The sequence below is a fragment of the Carcharodon carcharias genome, chromosome 7, assembly GCF_017639515.1.
Source record: "Carcharodon carcharias isolate sCarCar2 chromosome 7, sCarCar2.pri, whole genome shotgun sequence".
Classification (NCBI taxonomy): domain Eukaryota; kingdom Metazoa; phylum Chordata; class Chondrichthyes; order Lamniformes; family Lamnidae; genus Carcharodon; species Carcharodon carcharias.
This window is the reverse complement of record NC_054473.1, coordinates 19,408,997-19,423,787: the sequence shown is the minus strand read 5'-3', so window position 1 is coordinate 19,423,787 and position 14,791 is coordinate 19,408,997. Positions and strand designations below refer to the sequence as shown.

Sequence of the window (14,791 nt, the reverse complement as noted above, 5' to 3'; positions counted from 1 at the left end):
GAACAAAAATGCTTTACTGCAATGCTTACTGAGGCCAAAGGTATTAAGTTATTTAAAAAGAAAATGGAAAACTGTTTGGAAAGGAATGGTCGGAAAAGAAGGATTAGGCCAAAAGCTTGATGGGTTGAAAGGTATTCTGAACTGTAATTTCTGACATTGAGTTTTCAGAAATTTCACATTCATTGAACAGGCCGGTTAAAAAGGATTTTTTTTTTGGTAGGTTAAATATTGAGAACTCATTGCTTAATTCTGGATAATTCCTGACTTCTGATTTGTTTTTTTTTTGGCAGAGGAGCATTTTAAACATGGTGTTCGGATTCTGGACTTCAAAGTTTGATTTTAGACATTCAGATGGTCTGTCCTAGGCCGAGGTTTTCTTTGGGCTCTTTGTAACATCAATTTTTTTCTATACGTAGCAGAAACAGAAAATGATGAAAGCACCCTGGTCAGATAGCATCTGTAAGAGAACAGATAAGTTATTTCAGATGCAGACCCTTATTCAAAACGTCCAATTTTTTTTCAGTTTGAGTAACTGCTGTTTTGCAAACAGACCTGATCACCTTGGTAAAACTTCAGAAGAGCCAACCATCTCCATTACCCCAACATTTCTGCAATTTTGGCATTTAAATTAGACACGTTATGAGATGTAAATTAGATTTACAACTGATGCACTTTTATATTTTCAATTGAATTTCAATTGTTAAAATACCAAGCAGAAAGGCTGCTTTATAATCGTCGTCTTGTATCAAGATTTACTGTTGTTGTATGTGAGGTTATCCACTTTGGTAGCAAAAACAGGAAGGCAGCTTATTATCTGAATGGCTATGAATTGAGAGAGGGGAATGTGCAACAGCACCCTGGTGTCCTCGTACACCAGTCGCTGGAGGTAAGCATGCAGGTGCAGCAGATGGTAAAGAAGGCAAATGGTATGTTGGCCTTCATAGCCAGAGGATTCGAGTACAGGAGCAGGGATGTCTTGCTGCAATTATACAGGGCCTTGGTGAGACCATACCTGGAATATTATGTGCAGTTTTGGTCTCCTTACCTGAGGAAGGATGTTCTTGCTATAGAGGGAGTGCAGCAAAGGTTTACCAGACTGATTCCTGGGATGACGGGACTGACATCTGAGGATAGATTGAGTAGGTTAGGATTATATTTGCTGAAGTTCAGAAGAAAGAGGGGGAACTCATAGAAACCTACAAAATTCTAACAGGACTAGACAGGGTGGATACAGGAAGGATGTTCCTGATGGTGGGGGAGTCAGGAACCAGGGGTCACAGTCTGAGGATACAGGGTGGACCATTTAGGACTGAGATGAGGAGAAATTTCTTCATCCAAAGAGTGGTGAGCCTGTGGAATTTGTTACCACAGAAAGTAGTTGAGGCCAAAACATTGTATGTTTTCAAAGAGTTAGATATAGCTCTTGGGGTGAAAGGGATCAAAGGATATGGGGAGAAAGTGAGAGCAGGCTATTGAGTTGTATGATCAGCCATGATCATAATGAATGGCGGAGCAGGCTCAAAGGGCTGAATGGCCGCCTCCTAATTTCTATGTTTCAATGTATATTTCATACCTTAGATTAACGCAGAGGTGACACTAGTTTCTATGTGTGTAACAGGTTTTATTTGGTGCTTTAAAACGTCTACTCCAAGTTTCTAATTCCAGCTTTCAGCTCTTTCTAGAGTTTATTTACTTTTCTCTGGTTAACCCTGGGTTTAGACTCAATCAGGCACAAGAGTGCAGAGCATACACATTAAACTCTCAAAGTCAAACACAGAACAAATGAACACTGCATCTTTCCCCCTTTATAAAACTAAACACCTTATTTTAAATTAAATCATCCTAAACAACAAACATATGTACATTGAAGTCTTTTATTTTTATTCATTCATGGATTGTGGGTGTCACTGGTGAGGCCAGCATTTATTGCCCATCCCTAATTGCCCTTGAGAAGGTTATGGTGAGCTGCCTTCTGGGACCACTGCAGTTCAGGTGCTGCAGGTATACCCACAGTGCTGTTAAGGAAGGAGTTCCAGGATTTTGACCCAGTGACAGTGAAGGAACGGTGATATAGTTCCAAGTCAGGATGGTCAGAAGCTTGGAGGGGAACTCCCAGGTGGCAGTGTTCCTATGTGTCTGCTACCCTTGTCTTAATAGATGGTAGCAATCATGGGTTTGGAAGGTGCTATTGAAGTAGCCTTGGCAAATTCCTGCAGTGCATCTTGTAGATGGTGCACATTGCTGCCACTGTGTGCCAATGGTGGAGGGAGTAAATGTTTGTGGATGGGGTGCCAACCAAGCGGGCTGCTTTGTCCTGGATGGTGTTGAGCTTCTTGAGTGTTGTTGAAGCTGCATTCATCCAGGCAAATAGAGAGTACCCCATCACACTTCTGACTTGTGCCTTTTAGATGGTGGACAGGCAAATGGAGAGTATTCCACCACACTCCTGACTTGAGCCTTGTAGATGGTGGACAGGCTTTGGGGAAACAGGAGGTGAATTACTTGCCACAGGATTCCTAGCCTCTGACCTTGTCTAGCCACTGGCTGGTCCAGTTCAGTTTCTAGTTAATGGCAGCCTCCAAGATGTTGATAGTGGGGATTCAGTGATGGTAATGCCATGTCAAGGGGTGATGGTTAGATTCTCTCTTGTTGGAGATGATCATTGTCTGGCACTTGTGTGGCATGAATGTTACTTGCCACTTATCAGCCCAAGCCTGGATATTGTCCAGATCTTGCTGCATTTGGACATGGGTTGCTTCAGTGTCTGAGGAGTCTTGAATGGTACTGAACATTGTGCAATCATCAGCGAACAATCACACTTCTGACCTTATGATGAAGGGGTGGTCATTGATGAAGCAGCTGAAGATGGTTGGGCCTAGGGCATTATGCTGAAGAACCCCTGCAGAGCTGTGCTGAAACTGAGATGATTGACTTCCAACATCCACAAATATCTCCCTTCGTGCTAAGCATGACTCCAACCATCAGAGGGTTTCCCCCTGATTCCATTGGCTCCAATTTTGGTCGGGCTCCTTTATGTCATACTCAGTCAAATTCAGCCTTGATGTCAAGGGCAGTCACTCTCACCTCACCTCTCCGAGTTCAGCTGATCTGTTTACCCTAAGTTCAGAAAGTCTTTGAGACCCCAAGGCCTCTGATGACTAAGATCTATGGATTTGAGGTTGTGTCTCTGTGTGATTATCTTGGTGAGGCAGATGATCAACACCTCACCGTCCTTCAGGACAGTGGCCCCATAAGTGACCCCTGGCTGCCCTTACCCAAGAAACACAATGGTCAGCCGTGCAAAATGGATGGCAATGAGTGCAAGGATATTAGCAGATACTGACCTTTTACAAACACAATAGCCCGACCAATCAGTGGTAAGACCCCACCCATATTCCCTTCCTCTGCTATATATAACTGTGTTCCAGTCAATCCTCCAGACAATGGGCAAAGTACACTGCTTGAAATGATGAGGCTACCAACTCTTCCAAGGAACTCTTTTTAAAGTAGTAACTTCCCTTTTCAGAGCAGATTATACATGATGCAACTATAAAATCATCCTCAATGTTACTGCTCTGACCATGGAAATCTTCAACTTTTTGTTCTGCATTGATTCAACAGTGACTTCAAAAGGGAATTAGATAAACTTGAAAAGGAAAAATACTCAGTTAAGGGGGAAAGAGCAAGGTGTTGGAACTAATTGAATAGAACTTTCAAAGAACCAGGATAGGTACGATAGACTGAACTGCGTTGCTCTGTGCTGTAAGACCCTGATAAATGTTACATAAGCTTTTCTAGATTGATGCTTTAAATTGCTAATGTATTGACATGCAAGAGCAAGGGATTTGGTTAGTGGTGGGATGGGGATGTGGGGCTGGAGGAGGAAAGAAGCATAGTGCATATTGCAGCACACAGGGATGTGACAGGTCTGGTGCAGCTATTGATTGTGTTGAGAGTTTAGAGTGGTGTATGATTGCATAACCTCTGGGATTTTGGAGGAGGAGAATTACGCTTCAAAGCTTTGTAGTTAACCAAATTATTTCAATGTTGTGTTGCTTTCCTTTGAACCCATTATTGGCATTTGTCTGCTACTACTTTAACTGTATATTGTAGCATTTGCCACAAACATTAAGCCTTCTGTAAAGGTATTTCAACTTGCGTTAACATGAGAAAAGAAATTGGATTTGGAGTGAAACACCAGAAACTCGTAAAGCGTACAACCAATAACAAACCTAAACCTCGATTGAGTGTAAACTAAGTGCCTTTTGCCCTTCAATCCAAATTGATATTTTCTGTTCCTTTATATAATTGCTTGCCTTAATTTTGAAATGGCTACTTTTGAAGGTAATAATCCAATGATTGGATAATTTCACCAAAGAAGTTTAAACGTTCTGAATCTTCACCCAGTTAAGTCTCTGATAACCCACTTTGATCAACAGGATTCACTTGCTGATGCTTTCATTGCAACTTGGTGAGATCAACATCTTGAAACTTCTTCTCATAGAGAAGGCAAATGGATAGAGGAGATTATTACCTTTAAATGGAGAGAGTATTTACATGCACAGTACTTCCTCTCCTGCTTTTCATTTAACATTTAGAAAAGAATAACAATATTTTAAATCAAAAATAATAATAATGGTGAAGGGTCCAGCAAGGTGAATATGGGGGAGAAATGAGCATTTAACAAAACATTGAACGTTTTGCAATCTGATTGAAATGTTGATATGTACAAGTAGACTAGTAGAATACAAGTACAAGAGAAAGACACTGACAAGTAGTCATTGAAGGAGCTGAGCATGGAGCTTGTGGAGCTTTAAGATCTGATAACAGGTGAAATAACCCAGAGAAGGTCATCAGGAATAGTTCCAGAAATCAGCTATTTTATTGTATCTAGGGCCTTAGGAACCAGGTTGACTTTTATTAGCGAAAGTAAAATTATTATTCATGGTTTATTGCGAGTGTTGGGCAGTCTGCCAGTGAGAATTTGGTAAACCTAAGTGAGTCTTGTAATTTGGGCCCAGAAGGTTAAATACAGAGTTTTCAATTTGTGTCATACATTTATCAGAGGAAACGGGATGTAATTTAGGACCAAGTATTTGACAATTTCTGTCTTTTTTTGGTTCTGGTAGTTGTCCTGTCAGAACAAAGACCGGTGCTATCTATAAAACATTTGCATCAAATCTTGTTTAAAAACTGAGGGAGAACAGATGAGAATTGAGCATAAGATGAATGTTAGATCATCAGTGGACAAACTTCCTGAGTTTATTTGAGCTCCCAATGTTGTTTGTTGACAGATGCATTTAGTTAAGGAATTGCAAGCTCCATTAATCCAAAAGTTCATACTTGAGCATTCTTTGTGGCAAGGGATCTAGAGCAGCAATTAATTATTCTGCAGTTTGACCTGAGCACAAAATACTATATAACCCTTTAGCTTGCATAATATACTTAGTGTAATAGTGTTTCTGTCAACCCCTCCTCCCCAACTTGCAAGCTTCCTCACCCATCTCAAACTTCCCTGTGACCCCCACGACATTGAAGCAAAAAACACAGTAATATCAAAAGCTGATTCAATTACCATTCTAACAAATGTAGGTTCAGGAAGGTGGGATTATGCATCAAGTGCTCACTTTTATTTAGAGGGCTGAGTTTTTTTTAAAAAAAACTCAGTTGCCATATTTGGATGATTTTCTATTTTCCACCTTCCGTGGGCATTTTCCATTTAAGCGTTGTCTTCATAGGTAAAACATCTTGCCATTGATTTTCCTTCCAGTGTATAAGGTAATATTTGTAGCACGTAATGTATTTTAACCACTATACCTTATGTCTGGTTACGTTGATACTCATTTAAGTGGAGGATGACGAACATTTTATGTGCACTTTTAAAATGAATTGCAATTAATTTGCTTTGGCTACAGTTCTGGCAAATACAAAGTTCTGTTTTGGGAAGTATATGTTCATTTGCTGCACAGTTTCATTTAATCAGATATTTAATTATTCCACTTAACTTTTCAGTCGCTGCATTTTTATTGAATTCCAATAAATAATTTTTAAAAATGCTTTTAAAATCACCAGCCGAATAATGTTGAGGGATGGAATTCAACAAGTTTCTTTCTTTATCCATATATTGGATAGATTTTACAATGGCAACCCAATTACAAAAGTTCAACTTAAAATAAATGAATTTAGGAAAATTGATTCCCTGTGCGCATATGGAAAATCTTTTCTTTCTTCCCCTCCAACATCTATGTTAGCAGAATATCATCTACATCAGCATTTGTGTGTTGAATGGGGAGGTAGTTAAATTATCTCAGTGCAGTTTGTCACTTCCTAAGTGTATACTTCAATCAATACAAAATAAGTATACTGTAAAATGTTAACTACTGTGCAGTCTTGAGAGATTGTTGTAATATTTCATTATTAAATTCAAGTTCTTGAAAGCAATTTATTATTTTATCTTGACAGGTGCTGGAGAATCAGGGAAAAGCACAATTGTGAAACAGATGAAGTAAGTATTATCCTTGATGTTTTGGAGAATATCCACGAACACACTCTTCTGCCCTCACTAATGCACCCATTTTAACTTCGTCTTATAGGCCCTCACTAACACATGATGAATTTGCCTGTAATCTTCACTATAATGCCACTAAGTATTGGTTCCAAGCCACAAGATAGCAGTAACCTTCAGAAACAAGATGTACAAATGAGGAGTGAGGGGAACCAGCAGTTTGTGCTTTTTGATGATTAGAGGCAATCTTATGCTGTCTCTGATCTAAGACTACTTGATATTGCCAAGAAATGTCAATCGTGGAAAAATCATCCATTACTGAACGTTGAAACCCTCCACTTGGATCAGAGCAACTTGAATTTATTTGGAGCCCCAAACATAGAAAATTGTTTCTCAAGTGATGTTAAGATGCATTTATAAGAAGGGTTGTTTTAAGGATTCTATTAAAAATGGGGCAGTGTGAAGTAGAAAACTTGGAGAGGAGAAAGGTACACTGAACAGAAGGAACAAAAGCTAGAATGGTTTCCAAGGAATAAAGGCGTGTCCAGGGATATACAGCGAAGAGAGACTAAATTCCATAATTTGCCTTAAATGAAACTGCAAGGTCAACCAGTCCATTTTAAAACATTTCGCAATATTGTGACCTCAGTACTAAAGTGCTGAAGATTTGTTTCCATAATTTATGATGGCCACACACGCTAAGGCAGTGGATGCCCAATATATTCCATATATTCAAACCATCCAAATGAGACAACCTATCCAATACTTTTTCATGCGTTTTGATATGTCAAAAGGTATGTAGCACATAAAAGGGATGCTATGTTCTATTTAGTAAACTGGTTCAAGCAGTAGGCCAGAATGAAATGTTGTATTTTAGAGATGAATACTCAGATATACTTCCATGATTTGTTTATGCAAATAACTACTTAGTGGCTGATCTCCTGATTGGGATTGTCCTTTTATCTGTGTTTCATTGTTTAACTGCAAAAATGCATTTCCTGGACCCTCCATTACTAGCTTACCCCCACTGCTCATCAATTTTCAAGGTTGTTGGAGAAGATGGGTGCTGAGCATTTTGTTTTTATTCTCTGCACTTGGGGAATGTAGTGAAGATGGCACTGATTAAATTGCCAGCTCTTGCTTGATAAATTGGGATATTTTTCTTAATTTACATAATCAAGCTGCATTTCTAAATGAATGTTCAAAGGCTATCAGTTAAAGTATTCCTGTGAGACCACCTAGATGAGGAACAACGTTACAGTATTAGCATTAAAAAAAAGCTTTCTGAATTGTGTATTTAGCTATATCCATAGTTTTTGGTTTGAATTCATTAGCTAGAATATAACTCTTGCGATGGATGAAACATTATCAGAGGCTGAATGCATTAGAAATGGCTTAGAAGTGGAGCAAGGAGCTCAGTTTCATGGACATTATTTTCTTTCTGGCTATGTGACACGATAGAGGTGATGGAGTTACATGGGTATGAAGGATTTCTTTCTTGGATTCCATAGGATTATCCATGAAGATGGATACTCAGAAGAAGAATGCAGACAATATAAAGCTGTGGTATACAGTAACACCATCCAATCCATCATGGCCATCATCAAAGCTATGGGAAACCTGAAGATAGATTTCGGAGAGTCTGGCAGAGCAGTAAGTCAAATCAACAGTCCGACTTGGTGAAAGATTCTTGTAAATTTCTGTATGTTTGATAAAAGTGATAAAAATGGCAATACGGTAATTGTTATTGCCCTTTTTGTAGGTGTTATTGACTGTGTTGTAATATCGGGGCGATCAAAATAGCGAAGAAAGTGTGAAATGTTAACATGTTTAAACTTATCACCCATCTTCTCTCTCTCTTTCTCTCACTCATTTTTTCTTTGCCCTTTTTCATCTTTCCTTCAATCTTTTTCCCCCATTCCTTTCTCTGCCCCTTCTTCTGAGAAAGCAAACTTTTTTTTGCCCCATTTCCTGTCTCCACTTATCTTCACTCACTGGTCAGGAACCGGGGAGCTGTTATACCTGGAGTGCACCTATTAGTTTCAATGGTATAGAGCCGAACGATGTTTGTGAATCTGACTTAAATTTCCCATCTCAGGAGCGGTCTCTCAATTCTGCTGAGCAGAGGCTTGAGAAAAGAAAAATTCTCACCAACGCTTGCACATGATCCATCAAGATTAGCTGATCCCTAGGAATGTCTCCTGTTGACCATTTAGTCAGTATGAAATGTGGGATTGGGGAACCACAGATTTGGAGAGAATTAAAGCTTGGACCAACTTTATTTTTGTGCAGTTAATACACATGGAAGCTGTATAATTAATAATTACTGTGCCTTAAATGGGCAAAAGTTTTGTTCAGTTGCATAAATGATCTGAATATTTTGCAGTTGTGATGGGGATTTTGTAGATTTTATCCTATCTTAAATATTTTGCTATCCAATTTTTAAAATTTACAATTGCATTCAGAGCTTAAGTACTTCAAAGATTGTGAAGTGGTCTTTGAGTAATATGCAAAAAATAGTTGTAACTATAGACCAGGGGAATAAAAGCCTTTAAACTTAAGGCTTGTGAATCTGCATCTATCATTGTTCTGTAACATTCACAAAAGCATTAATGAAATAATACTGCAGAAATTCAAAGTATAAGTTGTATATCCATTGCAAGTATGTAAAACCCTTTTATAGAGGAATAGCTTTTATGTTGTGCTTTCCTATGGCTATCACTCTCCTGGTAGCTATTGTGCACATTATTCATTGACTGTGAACAGTGCTTAATGAGGCTTTTCCTTTACATTTGCTAAAATGAAACATGATGTAGACACAGTTCATGCATTGTTGTTATGGGCTAGAATAAGACAGCACTAGTTTTTGGAAAGGGGTACTGCATATCAGGCTGCTGGTTTACTGCCCTCCTAGTTTTCCCCTCCAGACATAGGGCAGACACACAGTTTGTGGTGGAGACTTCGTGAAGCACATTTCTGCAGTTAAACTGGGAAATATTTGGCAACCAAACCGCTGATGGCAGTAAACAAGGTAAGTTGGGCTGTTTACATTTTGAAGTGTGGGGAGCAAGAGGAACACTTCCCAGTGCAGGGGTCGGCCACAAGCAGCTCCCAGGAATCTCGGGTTCAACTCTTGAGCAGCCTATGAATGAACGCACCTTTCAGTCATTGACTGAGTTTTCTGAGAATTGTTCTCCCAGTGTGCTCCCAGTACATAGACACAAAAATATTAACAGCTATCTAAAATCCTTGCCATTCAGGCTGAACCAGCCCATGCCAAACTTTGGCATCATATTGAATCCAGAGATGAGCTACAAATCTCACATCCTATTCAAGACTGTCACTTTTCCATATGGACACGATGGGCTATATGACCTCCTCCTCCTGTGCAATAATGACTCAGTGACCTGTGCAACAATACCCACTTCTATTTCAACTTCCACTCTGCACTGCTGAAAACCTTATCCATGCTTTTGTCATTTCCAGATTCAATTTCCCCAATGTTATCCCTACAGGCCTCCCACCCTTCATAAACATCAACTTGTCCAAAACTCAGCTGGCTGTATTCTGCCCGATGCGAAATTCCCACTTGTCCATCATCACCGCCCCTGATGGTCTTCATTGACTTTAAGCCTCCTGTTGTTTTTGACCAAGTTTTTTAGCCTGCTGTCCTAATTTTTCCATCATTACTTGGCTTTTTTCTTAGAGGAAGGAGAATATAGAGGGGGAGAGGGACATTTGCAATTCTGTTATAACCTTCTGTTCATCTTACTTTGTTATATCAAGACTTTTCAACTTTACTTTCTTGGAAAGGGAAACTTAGATACTTACGACTAGGTCTCTAGGCGAGAACAAATGGTTAAGTGTACAGCCATTCCCCCCCCCCCCCCCCCCCCACCCCACAGTTTTTATCAAATCTCAGGATTGTGTGATGAAATAACAGTAAATTTTCTATTGTGCAATTCTGCTGTATCTGATTTCTAACCATTGTTCAAATCTAAACTGTTCCATTACACAGGGAATTTGAAATTAGAGTCATTATTGTCCAGCAAACACGGAGGGAGGGGGGGAGAATGGATGATGCTGATTAATCAATAATGCTGGTTAACGGAGGGTTCCCTTTACCAATGGAATACATCACAACACTTGTAGCAAAAGCTAATAAGTAAGTACTCAGGAAGTAAAGAACCATGTTCTTTTTACTTCTGATCTTCAGCTGTATGTAAAACAGTTTTTTATTCATTCACGGGATGTGGGTGTCACTGGCTAAGCCAGCATTTATTGCCCATCCCTGATTGCCCTCGAGAATGTGGTGGTGAGCTTCCCAGTTGAACCGCTGCAGGCCGGTTAGTTTGACGTCTGTTGTGGGAAGTTGTTAGAATCGATCATTAAAGAGGTTATAGCTGGGCGCTTAGAAGAACTAAAGGCAATCGGGAAGAGTCAGCATGGTTTTGTGAAAGGAAAACCATGTTTAACCAATTTATTGGAGTTTTTTGAAGGAGTAACATGTGTTATGGATAAAGGGGAGCCTGTAGACGTACTGTACTTAGATTTCCAGAAGGCATTTGATTAGGTGCCACATCAAAGGTTATTACAGAAAATAAAAGCGCATGGTGTAGGGGGTAACATATTAGCATGGATAAAAGGTTGGTTGGCTGGCAGAGAGCATGCATAAATGCGTCTTTTTTGGATTGGCGGGATATCAGTAAGATTGAGAAGGTGCAGAGAAGATTTACTAGGATGTTGCCGGGTCTTAAGGAGTTGAGTTACAGGGAAAGATTAAACAGGTTAGGACTTTATTCCTTGGAGCGTAGAAGAATGAGGGGAGCTATGATAGAAGTTTACAAAATTATGAGGGGTATAGACAGAGTAAATGCGAGTAGGCTCTTTCCACTTAGATTAGGAGAAATAAACACGAGAGGAAATGGCTTTAGGGTGAAAGGGGAAAGGTTTAGGGGGAACATTAGGGGGAACTTCTTCACTCAGAGAGTGGTGAGTGTGGAACGAGCTACCATCTGACGTGGTAAATGCAGGCTCACTCTTAAGTTTTAAGAATAAATTAGATAGATACATGGATGGATGAGGTCTAGAGGGTTATGGACTAGGTGCAGGTCAATGGGACTAGCGGAATAATATTTCGGCACAGACTAGAAGGGCCTAATGGCCTGTTTTCTGTGCTGTAGTGTTCTATGGTTCTATGTGACGAGGAGTCCCACAACCGTCTTTGCTGGGGACTCAGCTTTTTACAATTTAAATCAATGATTTGGACGAGGGGAGTGAAGGCATGGTAGCTGAATTTGCAGATGACAAAGATAGATAAGAAAACATGTTGTGAAGAAGACATGAGGTTGCAGACAGATATAGATAGGTTGAGTGAGTGGCAAATGGAGTTTAATGTGGGAAAATGTGAAGTTGTTCACTTTGGCAGGAAGAACAAAAAAGCAGAGTATTACTTGAATGGAGAACGGCTGCATAATTCTGAGGTGCAGAGGAATCTAGGTACTCTAGTACATGAGTCACAAAAAGTTAATATGCAGGTACAGCAACTAATTAAGAAGGCTAATTGATGCTATCCTTTATTATGAGAAGGATTGAACATAAAAGCAAGGTTGTTATCCTTCAGTTATACAGGGCATTGGTGAGACCACACCTCAAATACTGTGTGCAGTTTTGGTCTCCTTATTTAAGGAAGGTTGTAAATGCGTTGGTGGTGGTTCAGAGGAGGCTTACTAGATTGATACCTGCAATGAGTTGGTTATCTCATGAGGAAAGGTTGGACAGTCTGGGCTTGTTTCCACTGGAGTTTTGAAGAGTGAGGGGTGACTTGATAGAAGTATACAAGACCCTGAACGGCCTTGACAAGGTGGACATAGAAAGGATGTTTCCTCTTGTGGGTAAATCTAGGATTAGGGGGCACTGTTTTAAAATTAGGGGTCACCTTTTTAGGACAGAGATGAAGAGAAATTTTTTCTGAGGGTTGTGCAACTTTGGAACACTGCCTCAAAAAGTGATGGAGGTGGGGTCATTAAACATTTTTAAGGCAGAGCTAGATAGATTCTTGTTAGGCAAGGGAATCAGATGTTATTGGGAGTAGATGGGAATGTGGAATTTGAAATAAAAGCAGATCAGCTATGATCTTATCGAATGGCGGAGCAGGCTCAAAGGGCTGAATGGTCTACTCCTGTTCCTATTTCTTATGTTCTTACATTCCATGTGGCTCCCCATGAGGGAGTTCCAGGATTTTGATGGAGCGTCGGTGAAGGGACGGCGATATATTTCCAAGTCGGGCTCGTACGTGACTTGGAGGGGAAATTTCAGGTGGTGGTGTTGCCATTTGTCTGCTGCCCTTGTCCTTCTGAATGGCAGCAGGTGTAGGTTTGGAAGGTGCTGTCTAAGGAGGCTTGATGAGGTCCTGCAGTGTACCTTGCAGAGGGAGTAAAATAATACAGTATTTAGGTATTGGTTCTGGATAACTTCGTAATTGCTTCTAGTTGGTAAAGTGATGATTCGTATTAGGGAAGCATCAGAAATTCCAGCTGGTAGAGTGCCAGATAACACCCAGTTTACTGTAAATTGATGGAATAGCTTGTTAAATACACGTCTGTTGTATGAGTTCTATCGAGTTCTATCATTGTGTTGAGCACGCTGAAAACTCTTAAGTTTTTGGTAGTTAACACAAGTAAGAGTAATGGGCGTAATTGGGAAATAGGTTCAGCATTTTACAATTCAGTTTTACTGTGCTTCAGTAAATGCCTGATGACTGAATCTTGCACAGGCTACAGATGGTTCTGAAATTCTTGATGGTGCAGAGATTATTCAATTCGCTCTGGTGACAAGCTGTTAATGAAAGAATTAAGAAAGCATATTTCAGCATCCTTTGCACAGCTGTTGATTAAAATGATCTGCAGTATTACATTATGATAAATTGAGTTTCCACCTTCCCTTTGACTTCAACCTTGGGCAAAAATTCCTCTAAGGTGTATGAAGTCATTATTGCAAGTCTTGACAAGTTAATGTCAGATGAAGGAGGATAGTTGGACCATCTTGATCTCATCTGTCTAGAAACATTTTGCAGCCGTATCCCTCCCACACTAATTGAAATATCCAGTCTTAAATTATGCCAGGATTTTCACCTCCATTATCCTGTTCAGGAATCCAATGCTTGTGGTGGTCATTGTATGTGAAGGAAGAATGCCTTAATATTAGTTTTGATTTTCCTTCTTAAATTTTAAAATTTAAATGAATAGTTTGTTTGAACTTGTTTCCTTTTGTCCTACACTGAGTTTAGCAAAACGTCCCAGATATACCTTTTCCTATCTTTTATACTTCCCAAGCTCATACATACGAACATATGAATTAGGTGCAGTAGGCCATTGGGCCCCTCAAGCCTGCTCTGCCATTTGATAAGATCATGCTTGATCTGATTGTGGCCTTAGCTCTTCTTTCCTGCCTACCTCCTATACCCTTTGACCCCCATGTCAATCAAAAGTCACTGCTAAGATACCTCCCTTCCAGGAAGATTTCCTTGTCTCATATGCTTTCATGGGGTGTGGGTGTTGCTGGCAAGCCTAAATCTAATTGTTCTTTCATTTCAGAGGGCAGTTAAGAGTCACCCATGTTACTCTGAATCTGGAGTCTCATTAGGCCAAACTGGAAGATTTCCTTCCCTAAAGGGAGCGGCATTAGCGAACCAGATGTGGCTTTACGACAATTGATAGTTTGTGACTAGCAACCATGATCTTATTTTATTAATTGAATTTAAATGGTAGGATTTGAACCTATTTCCCCAGAGCATTAGCCTGTTCTCTGGATTGCTAGTTCAGTGACATTACCACCATGCCACCATCTCCTCCTGGCGTCAGAGATCTGAGTTATCTGCCTGTAACACTTCTCTGCACTGCCTCCAATATTTGATTACCTCCTTGGTGTCCAATCTCGAAAGTGTGGGTTGCCCAGAGAACTGAACAGTTTGATTGTGACTTTATCTGATTTGTATTCTACTGTTCTAGACATTTCACTCAACATTGGCTTTGCTTGCTCTGCATTGATTAGACAAATTTAGCCTCCCAAGCTTGTTCCTTCATTCAATAAGATCATGGCTGATCTGTGACCAAACTACAATCTAGGAGTATTCCAAGGTGTCTCCCAGCTTAATATTTTAACGCCATTGACAGCGTGCATGTTGTTTATTTTTCCTTCCTATATCCAATACTTTACACTTGTATGTATGAAATATCATCTGCCCCATTTCTATCCCCATATATACTTGTGTAAAAGTAAAACTTG

At 39.9% G+C, this 14,791-nt stretch overlaps 1 protein-coding gene across 2 annotated transcripts in view; it reads left to right on the top strand.

The window, feature by feature from the left end:
• gnai2a (guanine nucleotide binding protein (G protein), alpha inhibiting activity polypeptide 2a) overlaps positions 1-14,791 on the top strand; it is a 211,342-nt gene that overhangs the window by 95,381 nt on the left and 101,170 nt on the right. For both annotated transcript variants that reach the window (XM_041191250.1, XM_041191252.1), the window contains exons 2-3: positions 6,463-6,505; positions 8,017-8,158. In XM_041191250.1, the coding sequence (XP_041047184.1) occupies positions 6,463-6,505; positions 8,017-8,158 (185 nt within the window). The remainder of the gene's footprint in view (positions 1-6,462; positions 6,506-8,016; positions 8,159-14,791) is intronic.